This window comes from Crinia signifera, chromosome 9 (assembly GCF_055691185.1).
Source record: "Crinia signifera chromosome 9, ASM5569118v1, whole genome shotgun sequence".
NCBI classification, from domain to species: Eukaryota; Metazoa; Chordata; class Amphibia; order Anura; family Myobatrachidae; genus Crinia; species Crinia signifera.
In genome coordinates, this window is record NC_139225.1 from 164,291,827 (window position 1) to 164,315,842 (window position 24,016).

Genomic DNA, 24,016 nt, shown 5'->3' on the forward strand with positions numbered 1-24,016 from the left:
AGAAATTGGTGAGACAACTCCAGGCCCCTCAGAAGAAAGGCCCGTCAGACCCTGCAGGACGCACACAGGGGACAATGAGATCAGTTTTGTTGTCTGTTGTCAGAAGCGATTAATTAATGACTGTAAGGGGAGAATCCAGTTCCCGGGACACAAGTTAGTGCAGCTTCTCTGCCGCCACAATTCTGTCCTCAGCCCAATGGTCTGCATACAGAATTGTGTGAGGAAATTGGGGGGAAAGAGCAGGCCACAAGGGACACAAGGAGACTTTGCATTTGTTTCAATGCTGCAGCAACAGAAACTCGCACCCTTCACCCACCACTGGATTTACCACTATAGAGAAGACGACATCGGCTGCGTGGAACCTTTTAGATTCAGCTTTTATTTTTTATAAAGGAACCAAATTGGTTATCTAATGGGACTGAGCGTCCCTTGGTGATTAATATCTATAGCTGCTGTTTGTTCCCGGAGACACAGGACAGATGTACACCACAATACGTCTGGGCTAATACACTACTGATTTACATAGGTATAAACATGTCACTTAGCACATAGAGCAGTCACCAGGAGAACAAGCTCCGATGTGCAGAGAGAGACAATGTCACCTTGTGGTACACACAGGAAAACACTCCGAGCTGGACCCAAACAGAAAATCTACTGGCAACACAACAGGAGGCGATAACACACTACACAGACACGTGCAGGAAGTGGCAGTTGGGACCCGCACAAGCCTGCACAATGCAAAAGACAACATCAACTGAAATAGAAATATTACAATTTCTAAGGTGCGCACCAATGACGGCTTCAGGGGGGGGGTTGCAGCAGCACAGTCCAAAATTCTGTACTTGTTTCCTAGCACGGCGCCCCCAATTTTGATCGTATAAAATCGCATTGCATGCAATATAGCGGCATGTGATGCGATTCGATTTTTAATTGTACAAGCACCCTGATGTGAAATGCACCCCCATTGTCAAAGCCACCCCCACTATCAACGCCAACCCGAAGTGTGGCGAGCGCAGTGGAATGCGTCCTCCGACCTTTTCATACCCCCACTATCCACGTCAGCGTGGAGTTGATTTCAGATAGTGTGGCGAGCGCAGCAAGGGGACACGCATTACTTCACATGTTTCTGCGTCCCCTTGCGGGGCTCGCTGCGCTCGCCACGATATCTAAAGTCAACTCCAAGCTGACGTGAATAGTGGGGGTATGAAAAGGTCGGAGGATGCGTACCGCCGCCCCCCCCCCCCCCCCCCTCGCGGGCTCGCTGCGCTCGCCACGCTTCGGGTTGACGTTGATAGTGGGGTGGCGTTGACAATGGGGGGGGGGGGGGGGGCGATATTTCATTGTACAAGCACTCCTGTTAATTTAACAGGAATATCGCACCGCACACCACTAAGTATGGTATGCGATGGGTGCCGTGCTAGGAAACAAGTACTCAAAATTCAAATAGGAGAGCCGCACCCACTGGCAGTGTGTCAGTTTGGAATGGCAGTTGGTGGCAGTGGATGTGGCTCCCTTTTTGAATTTTGGACTCTGCCACAGCCCCTCCCCCTCAACGGAACTGCCAATGGTGTGCGCTAATAGTCATCAGTGGTCACCCCCTATGCAAACACAATAACGCTATCTGGCTGCAGCGGTTATTCTAATTGGCTGCATCTTGGACACATTCAGCGAATCAGATGCAGCTTCTCTTCTCATCCTCTCAGCATGCCCTGGGGAGGAGTACCAGAACATCACGGCCATTTCATTTTATGTGCATTCCGTGTCAGCTGTCCCCTTCTCATAGGGGGGCAGATGTACTAAGCCTGGCAAAGAGATACAGTGGAAGGGATAACACAGCAGCCAATCAACTCCTAACTGTCATTTTTCAAACACAGCTGATTGGCTGGTGCGTTACCATCTTCCACTGTATCTCTTCACCAGGATTAATACATCTGCCCCAGGGAGAGGTAAGTGCAATACGTGATTAATAGGAGCAATATGTGACAGACAAAAGCAGCGACTTGCGTGTCCGTCCATATGTGACGAGTGCAGCTGCGGACAGCGAATGTCACATGGTAGGGTACCGACATCTGACGCAATGCAGGAATGCAGAGGTGTGTAGGTCAGTGGTCACTGTGCACATTATCCAGGCGGCATAAAGGGTCAACACCAAATGGTTGACACACGGTCGACACAAGCAACGGTCAACAGGGCAAAGGTCAATACATTTGGTGTCAGTATGTATGAGATGGGCCCTAGTTTAGTGCCCGGCTTCGCTCGCCATGCCTCAGACAGGTGCCACCGCTTTGTCTCGCACGTTCCCTTTGTGTGTCCAGTATGAAAATTATCCAAAAATGGAAAAATAAAAAGCAAAAATATTCATGTCGACCTTTTCATGTGTGGACCATTGCCGTGGTCGGCATTTTGCTTGTAGGACTATTAGTGGCCTAGGTTTTATGCACGGGGTCCTTGGAGTGGGAGGGGCCAACGCAGTGGGAAGAGGAGTTCTCCTATTGGTTCTCTCACTCAGGGCCAAATGTATCACGCTCCAAAAAGTGATAAAATGGAGAGTGATAAACAACCAGCTCCTAACAGCCATGCCACAGGATGGGTATATAATGGTAGTTAGGGGCTGGTGTGATCACTTTGTGAAGTAGGGTGACCAACTCATCCCTTTAATCTGGGATATTAATTACACAGGTTCTGTGGCAGTTTAAAACCAGGTGAAAGCCAGCCACAGAACCTGTGTATTTAATATGTGATTAAAGGGATGAGTTGGTCACCCTATTGTGAAGCCTGATTCCCCTGCCCCACAGTGAGAGGTAACTTGCCGCCCTATGGCTGGTCCTCAGGGTGTACGCAGATAGCGGCATCACTGCGACACAGGTTACAGACTCCACTTCTGTCTTCTAGAAAGTCGAGTCCCCCGAGGAAGAGGTGACGGATACAGTCGGCAAGTTTGACGCGGAGCAGATGCGCTCACTCCTGGATTACAAGGTACGGCGATGTCTCCTGTACAGGTGTATCTATCACTGCTACAGTGTATTTACTGGGAACAATCATAGGGGCAGATGTACTAAGCCTGGCGAAGAAGGTGATAACACACTAGCCAATCAGCTGTGTTTGAAAAATGACAGTTAGGAGTTGATTGGCAGGTGCATTATCACCTTCCACTCCTCACCAGACTTACTATCTGCCCCATTACTAAATCTGCCCCATAGATCTTTATGGGGTGTCTGGGAATTACGTTACACAGCATAAGAGAGGACCTGTGATACATCTACATGGTACATGAAAGGTTAAACAAAATATATATGTTATATATATTAAATACAGTATAAATGTTCTTTCTATCCTAATTGTTATTTAGTTCATTGACTTCCTGCCCCTATGCTCCCCCTCCCTATACACAGTCACTGGATAACCAGCACAGAACACTGATACCGGCGGGTGGTCTCCTGCTGGACGTGCACTGCTACTGTCTGCGTGTGAGACGCTGGGCTGTGGGGATGACCAGTCCAGAACACTGAAACCTGCGGGTGGTCTCCTGCTGGACGTGCACTGCTGCGGTCTGTGTGAGACGCTGGGCTGTGGGGATAACCAGCACAGAACACTGATACCGGCGGGTGGTCTCCTGCTGGACGTGCACTGCTGTGGTCTGTGTGTGAGACGCTGGGCTGTGGGGATGACCAGCACAGAACACTGATACCGGCGGGTGGTCTCCTGCTGGACGTGCACTGCTGTGGTCTGTGTGTGAGACGCTGGGCTGTGGGGATGACCAGCACAGAACACTGATACCAGCGGGTGGTCTCCTGCTGGACGTGCACTGCTGCTGTCTGTGTGTGAGACGCTGGGCTGTGGGGATGACCAGCACAGAACACTGATACCTGCAGGTGGTCTCCTGCTGGACGTGCAATGCTGCTGTCTGCATGTGAGACGCTGGGCTGTGGGGATGACCAGCACAGAACGCTGATACCGGCGGGTGGTCTCCTGCTGGACGTGCACTGCTGTTGTCTGCGTGTGAGACGCTGGGCTGTGGGGATGACCAGCACAGAACACTGATACCTGCGGGGGATCTCCTGCTGGACGTGCACTGCTGCGGTCTGTGTGTGAGACGCTGGGCTGTGGGGATAACCAGTACAGAACACTGATACCTGCGGGTGATCTCCTGCTGGACGTGCAATGCTGCTGTCTGCATGTGAGACGCTGGGCTGTGGGGATGACCAGCACAGAACGCTGATACCGGCGGGTGGTCTCCTGCTGGACGTGCACTGCTGTTGTCTGCGTGTGAGACGCTGGGCTGTGGGGATGACCAGCACAGAACACTGATACCTGCGGGTGATCTCCTGCTGGACGTGCACTGCTGCGGTCTGTGTGTGAGATGCTGGGCTGTGGGGATAACCAGTACAGAACACTGATACCTGCGGGTGATCTCCTGCTGGACGTGCACTGCTGCTGTCTGCATGTGAGACGCTGGGCTGTGGGGATGACCAGCACAGAACGCTGATACCGGCGGGTGGTCTCCTGCTGGACGTGCACTGCTGTTGTCTGCGTGTGAGATGCTGGGCTGTGGGATGACCAGCACAGAACACTGATACCTGCGGGTGATCTCCTGCTGGACATGCACTGCTGCTGTCTGTGTGTGAGATGCTGGGCTGTGGGGATAACCAGTACAGAACACTGATACCTGCGGGTGGTCTCCTGCTGGACGTGCACTGCTGCTGTCTGCATGTGAGACGCTGGGCTGTGGGGATGACCAGCACAGAACACTGATACCGGCGGGTGGTCTCCTGCTGGACGTGCACTGCTGCTGTCTGTGAGACGCTGGGCTATGGGGATGACCAGCACAGAACGCTGATACCTGCGGGTGGTCTCCTGCTGGACGTGCACTGCTGCGGTCTGCATGTGAGACGCTGGGCTGTGGGGATGACTAGCTGCTGTCTGTGTGTGAGATGCTGGGCTGTGGGGATGACCAGCACAGAACACTGACACCGGCGGGTGGTCTCCTGCTGGACGTGCACTGCTGCTGTCTGCATGTGAGACGCTGGGCTGTAGGGATGACCAGCACAGAACACTGATACCGGCGGGTGGTCTCCTGCTGGACGGGCACTGCTGCTGACTGTGGGTGAGACACTGGGCTGTGGGGATGACCAGCACAGAACACTGACACCGGCGGGTGGTCTCCTGCTGGACATGCACTGCTGCTGTCTGTGTGTGAGACACTGGGCTGTGGGGATGACCAGCACAGAACACTGATACCGGCGGGTGGTCTCCTGCTGGACGTGCACTGCTGCAGTCTGCATGTGAGACGCTGGGCTGTGGGGATGACCAGCACAGAACACTGATGCCTGCGGGTGGTCTCCTGCTGGACGTGCACTGCTGCGGTCTGCATGTGAGACGCTGGGCTGTGGGGATGACCAGCTGCTGTCTGTGTGTGAGATGCTGGGCTGTGGGGATGACCAGCACAGAACACTGACACCGGCGGGTGGTCTCCTGCTGGACGGGCACTGCTGCTGTGTGCATGTGAGACGCTTGGCTGTGGGGATGAACAGTACAGAACACTGATACCGGCGGGTGGTCTCCTGCTGGACGATAGAGATAGAGGAGCAGTATTAACCTTTTATGATTTCGGGTAGACAGGACATCTGCTTCCTTTGCATCTATATACAGTAGTTGGCAGCTGTGGAACGTGTAAGCTTCCCGGCCAGACGCAGGGCAGTGATCTGCAATGCTCCCAGCGTTTCCATGTTCAGGAGGATCCCACAGAGATAGAACAATGTTAATTATAAAGGAAGCATTCGGCAACCCTGCGGCTCAGACACTGCACAGAGCGTCCTCCTCTGGTGTCATTCCGCAAGTCCCCGCGTATGTACAGTCGCTCTGATCATAGCCCCTGCTGGCAGACATCTGGACTGGTCCAGTGGTCGCTGTCACTCAGGGATTCATCTCCTAGCAACCCAGGAGGAGAGGATCTGCCGGCATCTGTGTTACACAGGATGCTGAGTGCTGGATGCCTGGTGCGCTGTGTGTGGTGGGGATCATTCATGTGGTGCAGCCCATCTATATATGTCTGATTTTAAGCCCATCCGCAATATTACCCCCCCCCCCCCCCCATCGCTCGCCGAATTTGCCCGCACAGCTGCGAATTGATGTTTTGTAAAAACATCCATTATCAGCCTTGTGGGCAAGGACCACATCAATCGATGGTCTCTAACCATCTAACTCAGTGAGACGGGATGTGCTGGGGTATATGGAAGGGGGTCCGCTAATGTTGGAAATATAAATGCCCCCAGGGTTATACTCCGAGCAGACCTGGTGGCTGCCATATTGTATTACAGGCGTACATACATGGGAGCTGCCGGCTGTTACTCCCAGTTTCTGGGCTACGGAGACGTTGTTTGGTGTTTATGAATAATGTGCTGCTTTGTATGATGTCACATCCTTGTATTCCCCTGTATGACAGAACGGCGTTATAAATAGAAGGACATAAATATATATATCGCTGATACTCTGCTAGTAGTGTGAGATTATGCAGCTGCTGCGTGACTGCTGACCAGCATTATCCCGCGCTCTCCGCCACATGTGTAACCCTGCAGCTGGGCTCCACAGAGTTATAGCACCAGTGACAGTAGCGCCATCTGCTGTCACTGTGTGTAACTGAATGGGAATTAATGCACAGTAACCACGATTACCAGCCCAACCCTATTGTTCATCTTCCTCTATAGAAAATGCATGTGGGGTTTTTGTACTTGACTAGAAATAAAGAAATAAAATGACTTTTACTTTATCTTTCTCCAAAGCGTAGCAAACAAAGAGTTTTAACCATACTCCCTAACATACTGTACCAGGATGCTGTGCGGCGCAGGCACAGGGATTATAGAGACTTGGAGAAATATAATTGACCTTCTCTTGTCCTAGGCATGTCCAAACTGTGGCCCTCCAGCTGTTGTGAAACTACAAGTCCCATCATGCTTTGCCACAGTTTTGCTATTAGGGAATGCTAAAAGTTTGGCAAGGCATGCTGGGATGTGTAGTTTCATTGCAGCTGGAGGGCCATAGTTTGGACGTACCTGTAAGACAGTTGTGTCTGTATCACTTTTCAAAAGGGTCATGTGATAAGGGGGATTCTGTTCATTAAAGGGACCCGGGTTGTATTTAGTTTTCTCTTTAAATGTGTCTGATCTACATATGAAAGGATGGATATAATGTACCTGGAATAGGGTTGTATAGGATTTCTGTGTGCCAGGAATGCAGTGTTTGATGTAGAGGTGCCATTGAGTCACTTCTCTTCACCATTATCCCTTTTCTCTCTCCAGTCAATCTTATTATACAGTGGGATAAGTCTCTCACAATAGCATAGTAGATATGTGGCACAGATTATATGTGGCAGAGTGTGCCACTATTGTGTGCCACGCAACAGTACATTATTTGCAAAGTGCTACATGTACTTCTAGCCGGCACAGAGGAACAATGTAAGAAGCCTGATTATGATATTATTTTAAGATCAAATAAATGTTAATTTGATCTGTTGTCGCGGGGGCCCCTAAAAGGTGCGGGGCCATAGGTTGGTGCCTTATCTGCCTACTGGTAATCGTCACCGGTCTCCGTTTATAATTAGGTACTGTCTCTTTAAGTGCCGACACAAGGCAGTACAGTATACAAGAGACTGGAGGCTCTTATGTACAGTAATGTAAATGTATTCCCAACCACAACTGGTATAATGTGGGAGGGGGGGGGGGGTGGCGGATGAGGGGGATGCACAATCAGGAGGAAGCTGTGTTTTGTTACAGTGTAGAAGATGTTTTACTTTTTTTTTTATGTTCCTATTGTTCTTGTAATATTGTATAAATGTGTATTTACCCTGCACTGCACAATACTCGCTGTGCCTTGCTCTAGAGATACGGAACTGTTAGTATATTAAGCGACTGCTCGGTTGCGATGGATTCGTGGCTCAGCGTGGTCTGCAGAAACGCCATTATTTCCCTAGTATTTGTACCTGGGCAGGTTATGGGTAGAGGCAGGGGGCAGTGTGCCCAGGGCTTCTTCTGGTGCCAGGAGGGGATTGCTGATGACATTTTAGCATAATGAGAGTTTGGGGAGAATCTGTTTTAATTTCTTGTTAAACCACGACTAATAACAGATTTCTGCTGCCAATGACTGGTATGCCGCGGTGCCACTGAGCGCTCATCGTGAAATGCCAGCGGATGCGCTCAGTGAGTCACCTGTCAGCATCAGATGTGAGGCTGGCTCCGAGGCTGGCATCTCCACACATTCCAGCATCTCTGATGCTGAGCAGTTGTTTGCTACCCATTCCTGAGTCATAGTGCCCACATAAGCCATCACCCATCCCTGTGCCATTGGCCATTCCTGAGTCATAGTGCCCACATAAGCCATCACCCATCCCTGTGCCATTGGCCATTCCTGAGTCATAGTGCCCACATAAGCCATCACCCATCCCATTGCCCATTCCTGAGTCATAGTGCCCACATAAGCCATCACCCATCCCTGTGCCATTGCCCATTCCTGAGTCATAGTGCCCACATAAGCCATCACCCATCCCTGTGCCATTGCCCATTCCTGAGTCATAGTGCCCACATAAGCCATCACTCATCCCTATGCCATTGCCCATTCCTGAGTCATAGTGCCCACATAAGCCATCACCCATCCCTGTGCCATTGCCCATTCCTGAGTCATAGTGCCCACATAAGCCATCACCCATCCCTGTACCATTGCCCATTCCTGAGTCATAGTGCCCACATAAGCCATCACCCATCCCTGTGCCATTGCCCATTCCTGAGTCATAGTGCCCACATAAGCCATCACCCATCCCTGTGCCATTGCCCATTCCTGAGTCATAGTGCCCACATAAGCCATCACCCGTCCCTGTGCCATTGCCCATTCCTGAGTCATAGTGCCCACATAAGCCATCACCCGTCCCTGTGCCATTGCCCATTCCTGAGTCATAGTGCCCACATAAGCCATCACCCATCCCTGTGCCATTGCCCATTCCAGAGTCATAGTGCCAACATGATCGGGAATGGATGATGGCTCGGGGATGGGAGATGGCTCGGGGATGGGAGATGGCTCGGGATGGGAGATGGCTCTGGGATGGGAGATGGCTCGGGGATGGGAGATGGCTCGGGGATGGGAGATGGCTCTGGATGAGAGATGGGTCGGGGATGGGTGATGGCTCGGGGATGGGAGATGGCTCGGGGATGGGTGATGGCTCGGGGATGGGTGATGGCTCGGGGATGGGTGATGGCTCGGGGATGGGTGATGGCTCGGGGATGAGAGATGGCTCGGGGATGGGAGATGGCTCGGGGATGGGTGATGGCTCGGGATGGGAGAAGGCTCGGGGATGGGTGATGGCTCGGGATGGGAGATGGCTCGGGGATGGGTGATGGCTCGGGATGGGAGATGGCTCGGGGATGGGTGATGGCTCGGGATGGGAGATGGCTCGGGGATGGGTGATGGCTCGGGATGGGAGAAGGCTCGGGGATGGGTGATGGCTCGGGATGGGAGAAGGCTCGGGGATGGGTGATGGTTTGGGATGGGAGAAGGCTCGGGGATGGGAGATGGCTCGGGGATGGGTGATGGCTCGGGATGGGAGAAGGCTCGGGGATGGGTGATGGCTCGGGGATGGGTGATGGCTCGGGGTTGGGTGATGGCTCGGAATGGGAGAAGGCTCGGGGATGGGTGATGACTCGGGATGGGAAATGGCTCGGGGATGGGTGATGGCTCGGGGATGGGAGATGGCTCGGGGATGGGAGAAGGCTCGGGGATGGGTGATGGCTCGGGATGGGAGATGGCTCTGGGATGGGAGATGGCTCGGGGATGGGTGATGGCTCGGGATGGGAGAAGGCTCGGGGATGGGTGATGGCTCGGGGATGGGTGATGGCTCGGGGATGGGTGATGGCTCGGGGATGGGAGAAGGCTCGGGGATGGGTGATGGCTCGGGATGGGAGACCAGTGACCTGAATAGTGGAATCATCACTCTAATCCCTCTTCCTATGCACCCGGATTTCCGACCCCCCTTAGTTACTCTGCCCCCTGCAGATCCTTGTGCTGTGACCACTGCATGGGCCCTGTGAGCCTGGAGTGCGCACAACTTTGCCTGCGCTCTGCTGAGTTGGCGTTTCTTTCTTCATCTGATTTAATATTATCTGGGTTTTTTTCCAGAATGAAGAACTGAGGTACATAGAGAGTGAGCTGGAGAACTACAAGCACAAGTATAGTGACCTGCAGGCTTTCACCAGGAACCTGATTCACGCTGTGCGATCAAATGATAGAAACCAACAACAGGTATATGCGCAGTTCACGTGACACGTGTATGATACACGCACTCACACGCGGCAGTATACAGCTGCGAGGACTCCTGTCTGCACACACTGAGACTGATTTATCAATGCTTGGAGAGATAGATAAAGCCAGTCAGCTCCTTCTGTCATTTTTCACAATGGGCCTGTAACATTACAGTTAGGAGCTGCTGGTTAGTACTTTGCTTCAAGCTTTAATACAACTCCCCTGTGGTCACTGATTGTCCATCTGTAGTGTATATATACATGGAGAGTACCAAGCATTCCTTATAATAGATCGGTACCTACATACATTATACTCCGGGCTATGAATAGTTCTTCATAAGAAACCACAATAACAGAGACTCACGTCTATATTTAACTTTCCGACTGTAGCAGGGAAAGAGGTACACAGACCCTGACACCAAGCCTAGCACCTGTACATGCAGGGAAAGAGGTACACAGACCCTAACACCAAGCCTAGCACTTGTACATGCAGGGAAAGAGGTACACAGACCCGAACACTAAGCCTAGCACCTGTACATGCAGGGAATGAGGTATACAGACCCTGACTCCAAGCCTAGTGCCTGTACATGCCGGGACTGTAGCAGGGGAAAGAGGAACACAGATCCTGACACCAAGCCTAGCACCTGTACATGCAGGGAAAGAGGTATACAGACTCTGACACCAAGCCTAGCGCCTGTACATGATGGGGCTGTAGCAGGGGAAAGAGGAACACAGACCCTGATACCAAGTCTAGCGCCTGTACATGCAGGGAAAGAGGTACACAGACCCTGACACCAAGCCTAGCACCTGTACTGTACATACCGGGACTGTAGCAGGGAAAGAGATACACAGACCCTGACACCAAGCCTAGCACCTGTACATGCAGGGAAAGATGTATACAGACCCTGACACCAAGCCTAGTGCCTGTACATGCCGGGACTGTAGCAGGGGAAAGAGGAACACAGATCCTAACACCAAGCCTAGCACCTGTACATACAGGGAAAGAGGTATACAGACCCTGACACCAAGCCTAGCGCCTGTACATGAAGGGGCTGTAGCAGGGGAAAGAGGAACACAGACCCTGACACCAAGCCTGCACCTGTACATGCAGGGAAAGATGTATACAGACCCTGACACCAAGCCTAGTGCCTGTACATGCCGGGACTGTAGCAGGGGAAAGAGGAACACAGATCCTAACACCAAGCCTAGCACCTGTACATACAGGGAAAGAGGTATACAGACCCTGACACCAAGCCTAGCGCCTGTGCATGAAGGGGCTGTAGCAGGGGAAAGAGGAACACAGACCCTGACACCAAGCCTGCACCTGTACATGCAGGGAAAGATGTATACAGACCCTGACACCAAGCCTAGCGTCTGTACATACAGGGAAAGAGGTATACAGACCCTGACACCAAGCCTAGCGCCTGTACATGTAGGGGCTGTAGCAGGGGAAAGAGGAACACAGACCCTGACACCAAGCCTGCACCTGTACACGCAGGGAAAGATGTATACAGACCCTGACACCAAGCCTAGTGTCTGTACATGCCGTGACTGGAGCAGGGGAAAGAGGAACACAGATCCTGACACCAAGCCTAGCACCTGTACATGCAGGGAAAGAGGCACACAGATCCTGACACCAAGCCTAGCACCTGTACATGCAGGGAAAGAGGTACACAGACCCTGACCCCAAGCCTAGCGCCTGTACATGCAGGGAAAGAGGTATACAGATCCTGACCCCAAGCCTAGCACCTGTACATGCCGGAGCTGTAGCAGGGAAAGAGGTACACAGATCCTGACACCAAGCCTAGCACCTGTACATGCCGGAGCTGTAGCAGGGAAAGAGGGGTACAGATTCTGACAGCAAGCCTAGCGCCTTTTCCTGCTACAGGGAAAAAGGGACGCAGCCCCTGACACCAAGCCTAACACCTGTACATGCCGGAAATGTAGCAGGGAAAGAGGGACACAGACCCTGACACCAAGCCTAGCTCCTGTACAAGCTAGGACTGTGGCGGGGAAGGAGGGAAGCAGCCCCTGACACCAAGCCTAGCGCCCGTACATGCCAGGACTGTAGCAGGCAAAGAGGGACACAGACCCTGACACCAAGCCTAGCGCCTGTACATGCCGAGACTGTGGCAGGAAATGGGTTGACACAGCCCCTGAACACCAGCTTGGCCCCTCTGGACAGGGTGCATATATCTGTCCCGCACAGCGGCTCTTATGCCCGTTTATCTTCTGCTTCTCCTCTAGATGCTCCTGGTTGATCCCCCTCTGGAACTGGACGATATGGACTTTGGCCACACGTCTCCTGAACCAGACGATGCCTCGTACAGCATGTCCTCTCTGTCTGAAAAGAATAACTCGGACAGCGTGTGAGGCCTGCGCCCGGGACCCCGTGGTGTCAGCGTCCCGTGTCACTTTGCCAGGTCTTTGTTCTCTGTGAGACTTAAGGAACTGACGGACTTTACAAAAGTAAAACAAAATAAAAAAAGTCTAACTTATTTTCATCACTTGGAAATAGAATCTATTTTGCATCCTGGAAATATTTCTGCTTCACAGATTAAATAAAACATAATACATCAAGCGGGGACCCTGCACTGGTTTACATAGGAATAGCGGTATATCACACGCGCACGGGGTATTTACACCAAACGGTCAACATGCACAAGGTCGGCATAGACAAAAGTTCAACGTAAAAAAGGTTGACACAAAAAACCAGGTCAACGTGACTTTTTCATGCTTCTTTGGGTGTCAATTTGTAGATTTTATCAGGTGGCTCCAGATTAGCGCACTGCGTTCGGTCCTGGTGACGCGCACCACTGCAGATACCATCGTAGATGGTAAAGTATCAAAAAGTTTCCAAAAACGCATGTCGACCTCATCACATATCAACCATTGCATTGTTGACTTTTTGTCTGTGTTGACCTACTAACTGTCGACCGGCTAGAACCACTGTCGGCAATCGTAAATGCTGAACTTCTGATTGGTGAGTCTTTAGACGCCGTCATCGGGCACACCATGGAAACTTCGCCTAATCTATGGCAGGGGCAGATAGTCCGTTTGGGTTTGGCCTCCTACGTGCGTGATTCTGCATCTCTGGGCCTGATTCAGACATGGATGACGGTGTCGCCGCTGTGCTATGGCAGGGGCAGATAGTCTGTTTGGGTTTGGCCTCCTACGTGCGTGATTCTGCATCTCTGGGCCTGATTCAGACATGGATGACGTTGGTGTCGCCGCTGTGCTGTGGCAGGGGCAGATAGTCCGTTTGGGTTTGGCCTCCTACGTGCGTGATTCTGCATCTCTGGGCCTGATTCAGACATGGATGACGTTGGTGTCGCCGCTGTGCTATGGCAGGGGCAGATAGTCTGTTTGGGTTTGGCCTCCTACGTGCGTGATTCTGCATCTCTGGGCCTGATTCAGACATGGATGACGTTGGTGTCGCCGCTGTGCTGTGGCAGGGGCAGATAGTCCGTTTGGGTTTGGCCTCCTACGTGCGTGATTCTGCATCTCTAGGCCTGATTCAGACACGATGACCGTTGGTGTCGCCGCTGTGCTGTGGCAGGGGCAGATTGTCCGTTTGGGTATGGCCTCCTACGTGTGTGATTCTGCATCTCTGGGCCTGATTCAGCCATGGATGACGTTGGTGTCGCCGCTGTGCTGTGGCAGAGGCAGATAGTCCGTTTGGGTTTGGCCTCCTACGTGCGTGATTCTGCATCTCTGGGCCTGATTCAGCCATGGATGACGTTGGTGTCGCCGCTGTGCTGTGGCAGAGGCAGATAGTCCGTTTGGGTTTGGCCTCCTACGTGCCTGATTCTGCATCTCTGGGCCTGATTCAGCCATGGATGACGTTGGTGTCGCCGCTGTGCTGTGGCAGAGGCAGATAGTCCGTTTGGGTTTGGCCTCCTATGTGCGTGATTCTGCATCTCTGGGCCTGATTCAGACATGTATGACATTGGTGTCGCCACTGTGCTGTGGCAGGGGCAGATAGTCTGTTTGGGTATGGCCTCCTACGTGCGTGATTCTGCATCTCTGGGCCTGATTCAGACACGATGACCGTTGGTGTCGCCGCTGTGCTGTGGCAGGGGCAGATTGTCCGTTTGGGTATGGCGTCCTACGTGCGTGATTCTGCATCTCTGGGCCTGATTCAGACATGGATGACGGTGTCGCCGCTGTGCTATGGCAGGGGCAGATAGTCCGTTTGGGTTTGGCCTCCTACGTGCGTGATTCTGCATCTCTAGGCCTGATTCAGACACGATGACCGTTGGTGTCGCCGCTGTGCTGTGGCAGGGGCAGATTGTCCGTTTGGGTATGGCCTCCTACGTGTGTGATTCTGCATCTCTGGGCCTGATTCAGCCATGGATGACGTTGGTGTCGCCGCTGTGCTGTGGCAGAGGCAGATAGTCCGTTTGGGTTTGGCCTCCTACGTGCGTGATTCTGCATCTCTGGGCCTGATTCAGCCATGGATGACGTTGGTGTCGCCGCTGTGCTGTGGCAGAGGCAGATAGTCCGTTTGGGTTTGGCCTCCTATGTGCGTGATTCTGCATCTCTGGGCCTGATTCAGACATGTATGACATTGGTGTCGCCGCTGTGCTGTGGCAGGGGCAGATAGTCTGTTTGGGTATGGCCTCCTACGTGCGTGATTCTGCATCTCTGGGCCTGATTCAGACATGGATGACGTTGGTGCCGCTGTGCTGTGGCAGGGGCAGATAGTCTGTTTGGGTATGGCGTCCTACGTGAGTGAGTCTGCATCTCTGGGCCTGATTCAGACACGATGACCGTTGGTGTCGCCGCTGTGCTGTGGCAGGGGCAGATTGTCCGTTTGGGTATGGCGTCCTACGTGCGTGATTCTGCATCTCTGGGCCTGATTCAGACATGTATGACGTTGGTATCGCCGCTGTGCTGTGGCAGGGGCAGATAGTCTGTTTGGGTATGGCCTCCTACGTGAGTGATTCTGCATCTCTGGGCCTGATTCAGACACGATGACCGTTGGTGTCGCCGCTTTGCTGTGGCAGGGGCAGATTGTCCGTTTGGGTATGGCGTCCTACGTGCGTGATTCTGCATCTCTGGGCCTGATTCAGACATGTATGACGTTGGTGTCGCCGCTGTGCTGTGGCAGGGGCAGATAGTCTGTTTGGGTATGGCCTCCTACGTGCGTGATTCTGCATCTCTGGGCCTGATTCAGACATGTATGACGTTGGTGTGCTGTGCTGTCGCAGGGGCAGATAGTCCGTTTGGGTATGGCGTCCTACGTGCGTGATTCTGCATCTCTGGGCCTGATTCAGACATGGATGACGTTGGTGTCGCCGCTGTGCTGTGGCAGGGGGAGATAGTCCGTTTGGGCATGGCCTCCTATATGCGTGATTCTGCATCTTTGGGCCTGATTCAGACATGGATGACGTTGGTGTCGCCGCTGTGCTGTGGCAGAGGCAGATAGTCTGTTTGGGTATGACCTCCTACGTGCGTGATTCTGCATCTTTGGGTCTGATTCAGACATGGATGACGTTGGTCTCGCCGCTGTGCTGTGGCAGGGGCAGATAGTCCGTTTGGGTATGGCGTCCTACGTGCCTGATTCTGCATCTCTGGGCCTGATTCAGACATGGATGACGATGGTGTCGCCGCTGTGCTGTGGAAGGGGCAGATAGTCTGTTTGGGTATGGCGTCCTACGTGCGTGATTCTGCATCTCTGGGCCTGATTCAGACATGGATGACGTTGGTGTCGCCGCTGTGCTGTGGCAGGGGCATATAGTCCGTTTGGGTATGGCCTCCTACGTGCGTGATTCTGCATCTCTGGGCCTGATTCAGACATGGATGACGTTGGTGTCGCCGCTGTGCTGTGGCAGGGGCATATAGTCCGTTTGGGTATGGCGTACTACGTGCGTGATTCTGCATCTCTGGGCCTGATTCAGACATGGATGACGTTGGTGTCGTCCCTGTGCTATGGCAGGGGCAGATAGTCTGTTTGGGTATGGCGTCCTACGTGCGTGATTCTGCATCTCTGGGCCTGATTCAGACATGGATGACGTTGGTGTCGCCGCTGTGCTGTGGCAGGGGCAGATAGTCCGTTTGGGTATGGCCTCCTACGTGCGTGATTCTGCATCTCTGGGCCTGATTCAGCCATGGATGACGTTGGTGCCGCTGTGCTGTGGCAGGGGCAGATAGTCCGTTTGGGTATGGCCTCCTACGTGCGTGATTCTGCATCTCTGGGCCTGATTCAGCCATGGATGATGTTGGTGTCGTCGCTGTGCTATGGCAGGGGCAGATAGTCCGTTTGGGTTTGGCCTCCTACGTGTGTGATTCTGCATCTCTGGGCCTGATTCAGCCATGTATGACGTTGGTATCGCTGCTGTGCTGTGGCAGAGGCAGATAGTCTGTTTGGGTATGGCCTCCTACGTGTGTGATTCTGCATCTCTGGGCCTGATTCAGGCATGGATGACGTTGGTGTCGCCTCTGTGCTGTGGCAGGGGCAGATTGTCCGTTTGGGTATGACCTCCTACGTGCCTGATTCTGCATCTCTGGGCCTGATTCAGACACGATGACCGTTGGTGTCACCGCTGTGCTATGGCAGAAGCAGATAGTCCGTTTGTGTATGGCCTCCTGCATGCGTGACTCTGCATCTCCGGGCCTGATTCAGACATGGATGACGTTGGTGTCACTGCTGTGCTGTGGCAGGGGCAGATAGTCCATTTGGGTATGGCCTCCTACGTGCGTGATTCTGCATCTCCGGGCCTGATTCAGACATGGATGACGTTGGTGTCGCCGCTGTGCTGTGGCAGGGGCAGATAGTCCGTTTGGGTATGGTGTACTACGTGCGTGATTCTGCATCTCTGGGCCTGATTCAGACACGATGACCGTTGGTGTCACCGCTGTGCTATGGCAGGGGCAGATAGTTCGTTTGGGTATGGCCTCCTACGTGCGTGATTCTGCATCTCTGGGCCTGATTCAGACATGGATGACGTTGGTGTCGCCGCTGTGCTATGGCAGGGGCAGATAGTCTGTTTGGGTATGGCCTCCTACGTGTGTGATTCTGCATCTCTGGGCCTGATTCAGAAATGGATGATGTTGGTGTCGTCGCTGTGCTATGGCAGGGGCAGATAGTCTGTTTGGGTTTGGCCTCCTACGTGTGTGATTCTGCATCTCTGGGCCTGATTCAGACATGGATGACGTTGGTGTCACCGCTGTGCTGTGGCAGGGGCAGATAGTCCGTTTGGGTATGGCCTCCTACGTGCGTGACTCTGCATCTCCGGGCCTGATTCAGACATGGATGACGTTGGTGTCACCGCTGTGCTATGGCAGGGGCAGATAGTCCGTTTGGGTATGGCTTCCTACGTGTGGGATTCTGCATCTCTGGGCCTGATTCAGACATGGAGGACGTTGGTGTCGCCGCTGTGCTGTGGCAGGGGCAGATAGTCAGTTTGGGTATGGCCTCCTACGTGCGTGATTCTGCATCTCCGGGCCTGATTCAGACATGGATGACGTTGGTGTCGCCGCTGTGCTATGGCAGGGGAAGATTGTCCGTTTGGGTATGGCTTCCTACGTGTGTGATTCTGCATCTTTGGGCCTGATTCAGCCATGGATTGACGTTGGTGTCACCGCTGTGCTGTGGCAGAGGCAGATAGTCCGTTTGGGTATGGCGTCCTACGTGTGTGATTCTGCATCTCTGGGCCTGATTCAGCCATGTATGACGTTGGTATCGCCGCTGTGCTGTGGCAGAGGCAGATAGTCCGTTTGGGTATGGCCTCCTACGTGTGTGATTCTGCATCTCTGGGCCTGATTCAGACATGGATGATGTTGGTGTCGTCGCTGTGCTATGGCAGGGGCAGATAGTCCGTTTGGGTTTGGCCTCCTACGTGTGTGATTCTGCATCTCTGGGCCTGATTCAGCCATGTATGACGTTGGTATCGCTGCTGTGCTGTGGCAGAGGCAGATAGTCCGTTTGGGTATGGCCTCCTACGTGTGTGATTCTGCATCTCTGGGCCTGATTCAGACATGGATGACGTTGGTGTCGCCTCTGTGCTGTGGCAGGGGCAGATTGTCAGTTTGGGTATGACCTCCTACGTGCCTGATTCTGCATCTCTGGGCCTGATTCAGACACGATGACCGTTGGTGTCACCGCTGTGCTATGGCAGGGGCAGATAGTCCGTTTGGGTATGGCCTCCTACGTGCGTGATTCTGCATCTCTGGGCCTGATTCAGACATGGATGACGTTGGTGTCGCCGCTGTGCTATGGCAGGGGCAGATAGTCTGTTTGGGTATGGCCTCCTACGTGTGTGATTCTGCATCTCTGGGCCTGATTCAGACATGGATGACGTTGGTGTCGCCGCTGTGCTATGGCAGGGGCAGATAGTCCGTTTGGGTATGGCCTCCTACGTGCGTGATTCTGCATCTCTGGGCCTGATTCAGACATAGATGACGTTGGTGTCACCGCTGTGCTATGGCAGGAGCAGATTGTCCGTTTGGGTATGGTGTCCTACGTGCGTGATTCTGCATCTCTGGGCCTGATTCAGTCATGGATGACGTTGGTGTCGTCGCTGTGCTATGGCAGAGGCAGATAGTCAGTTTGGGTATGGCCTCCTACGTGCGTGACTCTGCATCTCCGGGCCTGATTCAGACATGGATGACGTTGGTGTCACCGCTGTGCTGTGGCAGGGGCAGATAGTCCGTTTGGGTATGGCCTCCTACGTGCGTGATTCTGCATCTCCGGGCCTGATTCAGACATGGATGACGTTGGTGTCGCCGCTGTGCTGTGGCAGGGGCAGATAGTCCGTTTGGGTATGGCGTACTACGTGCGTGATTCTGCATCTCTGGGCCTGATTCAGACATGGAGGACGTTGGTGTCGCCGCTGTGCTGTGGCAGGGGCAGATAGTCCGTTTGGGTATGGCGTCCTACGTGCGTGATTCTGCATCTCTGGGCCTGATTCAGACATGGATGACGTTGGTGTCACCGCTGTGCTATGGCAGGGGCAGATAGTCCGTTTGGGTATGGCGTCCTACGTGCCTGATTCTGCATCTCTGGGCCTGATTCAGACATGGATGACGTTGGTGTCGTCGCTGTGCTATGGCAGGGGCAGATAGTCCGTTTGGGTATGGCCTCCTACGTGCGTGATTCTGCATCTCTGGGCCTGATTCAGACATGGATGACGTTGGTGTCGCCGCTGTGCTATGGCAGAGGCAGATAGTCCGTTTGGGTATGGCCTCCTACGTATGTGATTCTGCATCTCTGGGCCTGATTCAGACATGGATGACGGTGGTGTCGCCGCTCTCCGAGGAATGCTTATGCGGCAGATGGCCTCCTCCATGCTGTGTGATCTGCTGCTGCTCTCGAGGACTCAGCATCACATCACTGGCGAGATTCCTCAGGACGGCCAGATGCAGGCAATCCCAGAAATACTGGGGTGACACTCCCCCGTTTTCAGGAACGGAGCCCAGGTCCACCTACCCCCTGATCCCTAATGCCCGGAATCTGTCAGTCAGGCTGCAGTTTGGCGGCACTTGCCTGGAAGGATGTAAGACGCGTGGTGCGCATATACAGATGGGGTGAACTAAGTGGTCAGCAGTCACCGTGTGATATGTGACCCGTAATGGGGTGGCTGCAGTACATCTCGCTATCCCGTATACTATCGTCAGGGCAGCATGGTCGGTGTAAGGGGTTAGCATTGCTGCCTCACAACACTGAGTTCAGCAGTTCCATTCCCACTGTGCCCAGAACGGTGTGGAGTTTGTGTGTTCTCTCCAAGCTTGGGTGGGTTTCCTCCGGGTACTCCGGTTTCCGTCTACAGTCCAAATATATACTGGTAGGTTAGTTGGCTCCTGACCAAAATTAACCCTACTGTGTAATGTATGTGCGTGTACAATGTGTACGCGCTGGGGACTGATGGTGGAGTACCGCACGTGTGCATATTCTCCCTCGATGGGTTCTGATTTGGACTTATATGGTCTATATGACTGTAATGGTGCCGCACTCTCAGCTGCGCAGACTGCAGGGTGACTCGCAGTGAGGGAACTGATGGGGTGTGGGGGCGTTGCGCAGTTATAGAGGGATGACTACAATCTCCATGGCTAGACACACCCTCTTTATGAATTGACCACACCCCCAATGGCTGTCTTGCCTTGGACACTGAGATGTCTAGTCATGGGTTTGGTTCCGTAACCTTGTCATTACCCTACTGGCAGTACCCCCTCTGTGGCATCAGGGCCGGCTGTGATATATTTCACACAGCGCTTTCTGCACATGAGATGAGAACACTGATAATGGTTATTTATACGCTGTACGATTGGATAAGATTGTATTGTGCCTTCTGATAAAGCAGCTCGGCACCTGGTGACATCTATAGGGGCAACAGAGCTGCTGTGGGTGATTGGGGCTGAATCGCCCCCTATGTTGGAAATTAACCTTTTATATGGAAAGGGGGTTGTACTGGTTTAGTGGAGCTTCACCAAAGGAGTCTCCTAGTAAAAAAAAGTAAAATGTCAGCTCACAAGGCGAGAGGAGACACGAGACAAGCTAATGTGCAGCCGGGAGCAGGTCTGCATCACAGGAGACAAGATGCCCAGCAGGGATCAGGGACCAGCAGTGGGATGCGTACGCAGCTCTGCACAGCGCGGGGTGAATGAGGTTCAGGGGTAATACGGGAGACAGGATGCCCAGCGGCGGAGATCAGGGACCAGCAGGGGGATGCGTACGCAGCTCTGCACAGCGCGGGATGAATGAGGTACAGGGGTAATACGGGAGACAGGATGCCCAGCGGCGGAGATCAGGGACCAACAGGGGGATGCGTACGCAGCTCTGCACAGCGCGGGGTGAATGAGGTACAGGGGTAATACGGGAGACAGGATGCCCAGCGGCGGAGATCAGGGACCAGCAGGGAGCTGCGTACGCAGCTCTGCACAGCGCGGGGTGAATGAGGTACAGGGGTAATACGGGAGACAGGATGCCCAGCGGCGGAGATCAGGGACCAGCAGGGGGATGCGTACGCAGCTCTGCACAGCGCGGGATGAATGAGGTACAGGGGTAATACGGGAGACAGGATGCCCAGCGGCGGAGATCAGGGACCAACAGGGGGATGCGTACGCAGCTCTGCACAGCGCGGGGTGAATGAGGTATAGGGGTAATACGGGAGACAGGATGCCCAGTGGCGGAGATCAGGGACCAGCAGGGAGCTGCGTACGCAGCTCTGCACAGCGCAGGGTGAATGAGGTACAGGGGTAATATGGGAGACAGGATGCCCAGCGGCGGAGATCAGGGACCAGCAGGGGGATGCGTACGCAGCTCTGCACAGCGCGGGGTGAATGAGGTTCAGGGGTAATACGGGAGACAGGATGCCCAGCGGTGGAGATCAGGGACCAGCAGGGGGATGCGTACGCAGCTCTGCACAGCGCGGGGTGAATGAGGTACAGGGGTAATACGGGAGACAGGATGCCCAGCGGTGGAGATCAGGGACCAGCAGAGGGATGCGTACGCAGCTCTGCACAGCGCGGGGTGAATGAGGTACAGGGGTAATACGGGAGACAGGATGCCCAGCGGCGGAGATCAGGGACCAGCAGGGGGATGCGTACGCAGCTCTGCACAGCGCGGGGTGAATGAGGTACAGTGGTAATACGGGAGACAGGATGCCCAGCGGCGGAGATCAGGGACCAGCAGGGGGATGCGTACGCAGCTCTGCACAGCGCAGGGTGAATGAGGTACAGGGGTAATACGGGAGACAGGATGCCCAGCGGCAGGGATCAGGGACCAGCAGGGGGGATGCGTACGCAGCTCTGCACAGCGCGGGGTGAATGAGGTACAGGGGTAATATGGGAGACAGGATGCCCAGCGGCAGGGATCAGGGACCAGCAGGGGGATGCGTACGCAGCTCTGCACAGCGCGGGGTGAATGAGGTACAGGGGTAATACGGGAGACAGGATGCCCAGCGGGGATCAGGGACCAGCAGGGGGATGAGCACGCAGCTCTTCACAGCGCAGGGTGAATGAGGTACAGGGGTAATACGGGAGACAGGATGCCCAGCGGCGGAGATCAGGGACCAGCAGGGGGATGAGCACGCAGCTCTGCACAGCGCGGGGTGAATGAGGTACAGGGGTAATACGAGAGACAGGATGCCCAGCGGCGGAGATCAGGGACCAGCAGGGGGATGCGTACGCAGCTCTACACAGCGCGGGGTGAATGAGGTACAGGGGTAATACGGAAGACAAGATGCCCAGCGGAGATCAGGGACCAGCAGGGGGATGCGTACGCAGCTCTGCACAGCGCGGGGTGAATGAGGTACAGGGGTAATACGGGAGACAGGATGCCCAGCGGCGGAGATCAGGGACCAGCAGGGGGATCCGTACGCAGCTCTGCACAGCCCGGGATGAATGAGGTACAGGGGTAATACGGGAGACAGGATGCCCAGCGGGGATCAGGGACCAGCAGGGGGATGCGTACGCAGCTCTGCACAGCGCGGGATGAATGAGGTACAGGGGTAATACGGGAGACAGGATGTCCAGCTGGGATCAGGGACCAGCAGGGGGATGAGCACGCAGCTCTGCACAGCGCGGGGTGAATGAGGTACAGGGGTAATACGGGAGACAGGATGCCCAGCAGAGATCAGGGACCAGCAGGAGGATGCGTACGCAGCTCTGCACAGCGCGGGATGAATGAGGTACAGGGGTAATACGGGAGACAGGATGCCCAGCGGCGGAGATCAGGGACCAGCAGGGGGATGCGTACGCAGCTCTGCACAGCGCGGGGTGAATGAGGTACAGGGGTAATACGGGAGACAGGATGCCCAGCGGCGGAGATCAGGGACCAGCAGGGGGATGCGTACGCAGCTCTGCACAGCGCGGGGTGAATGAGGTACAGGGGTAATACGGGAGACAGGATGCCCAGCGGCGGAGATCAGGGACCAGCAGGGGGATGCATACGCAGCTCTGCACAGCGCGGGGTGAATGAGGTACAGGGGTAATACGGGAGACAGGATTCCTAGCGGGGATCAGGGTCCAGCAGGGGGATGCGTACGCAGCTCTGCACAGCGCGGGATGAATGAGGTACAGGGGTAATACGGGAGACAGGATGCCCAGCGGCGGAGATCAGGGACCAGCAGGGGGATGCGTACGCAGCTCTGCACAGCGCGGGGTGAATGAGGTACAGGGGTATAACGGGAGACAGGATGCCCAGCGGCGGAGATCAGGGACCAGCAGGGGGATGCGTACGCAGCTCTGCACAGCGCGGGGTGAATGAGGTACAGGGGTAATACGGGAGACAGGATGCCCAGCGGCGGAGATCAGGGACCAGCAGGGGGATGCATACGCAGCTCTGCACAGCGCGGGGTGAATGAGGTACAGGGGTAATACGGGAGACAGGATTCCTAGTGGGGATCAGGGTCCAGCAGGGGGATGCGTACGCAGCTCTGCACAGCGCGGGATGAATGAGGTACAGGGGTAATACGGGAGACAGGATGCCCAGCGGCGGAGATCAGGGACCAGCAGGGGGATGCGTACGCAGCTCTGCACAGTGCGGGGTGAATGAGGTACAGGGGTATAACGGGAGACAGGATGCCCAGCGGCGGAGATCAGGGACCAGCAGGGGGATGAGCACGCAGCTCTGCACAGCGCGGGGTGAATGAGGTTCAGGGGTAATACGGGAGACAGGATGCCCAGCGGTGGAGATCAGGTACCAGCAGGGGGATGCGTACGCAGCTCTGCACAGCGCAGAATAATTGAGGTACAGGGGTAATACGGGAGACAGGATGCCCAGCGGCGGAGAT

The 24,016-nt window shown here is 54.4% G+C and overlaps 1 protein-coding gene across 4 annotated transcripts in view; it reads left to right on the forward strand.

Annotated features, from left to right (window-relative positions):
• Positions 1–12,860, forward strand: part of HDX (highly divergent homeobox) — a 60,063-nt gene extending 47,203 nt beyond the window's left edge. For all 4 annotated transcript variants that reach the window (XM_083160374.1, XM_083160376.1, XM_083160377.1 and 1 more), the window contains 3 exons: positions 2,893–2,976; positions 10,159–10,281; positions 12,528–12,860. In XM_083160374.1, the coding sequence (XP_083016500.1) occupies positions 2,893–2,976; positions 10,159–10,281; positions 12,528–12,653 (333 nt within the window). In that variant the 3' untranslated portion in view covers positions 12,654–12,860. The remainder of the gene's footprint in view (positions 1–2,892; positions 2,977–10,158; positions 10,282–12,527) is intronic.
• The last annotated feature ends 11,156 nt before the right edge of the window (positions 12,861–24,016 follow it).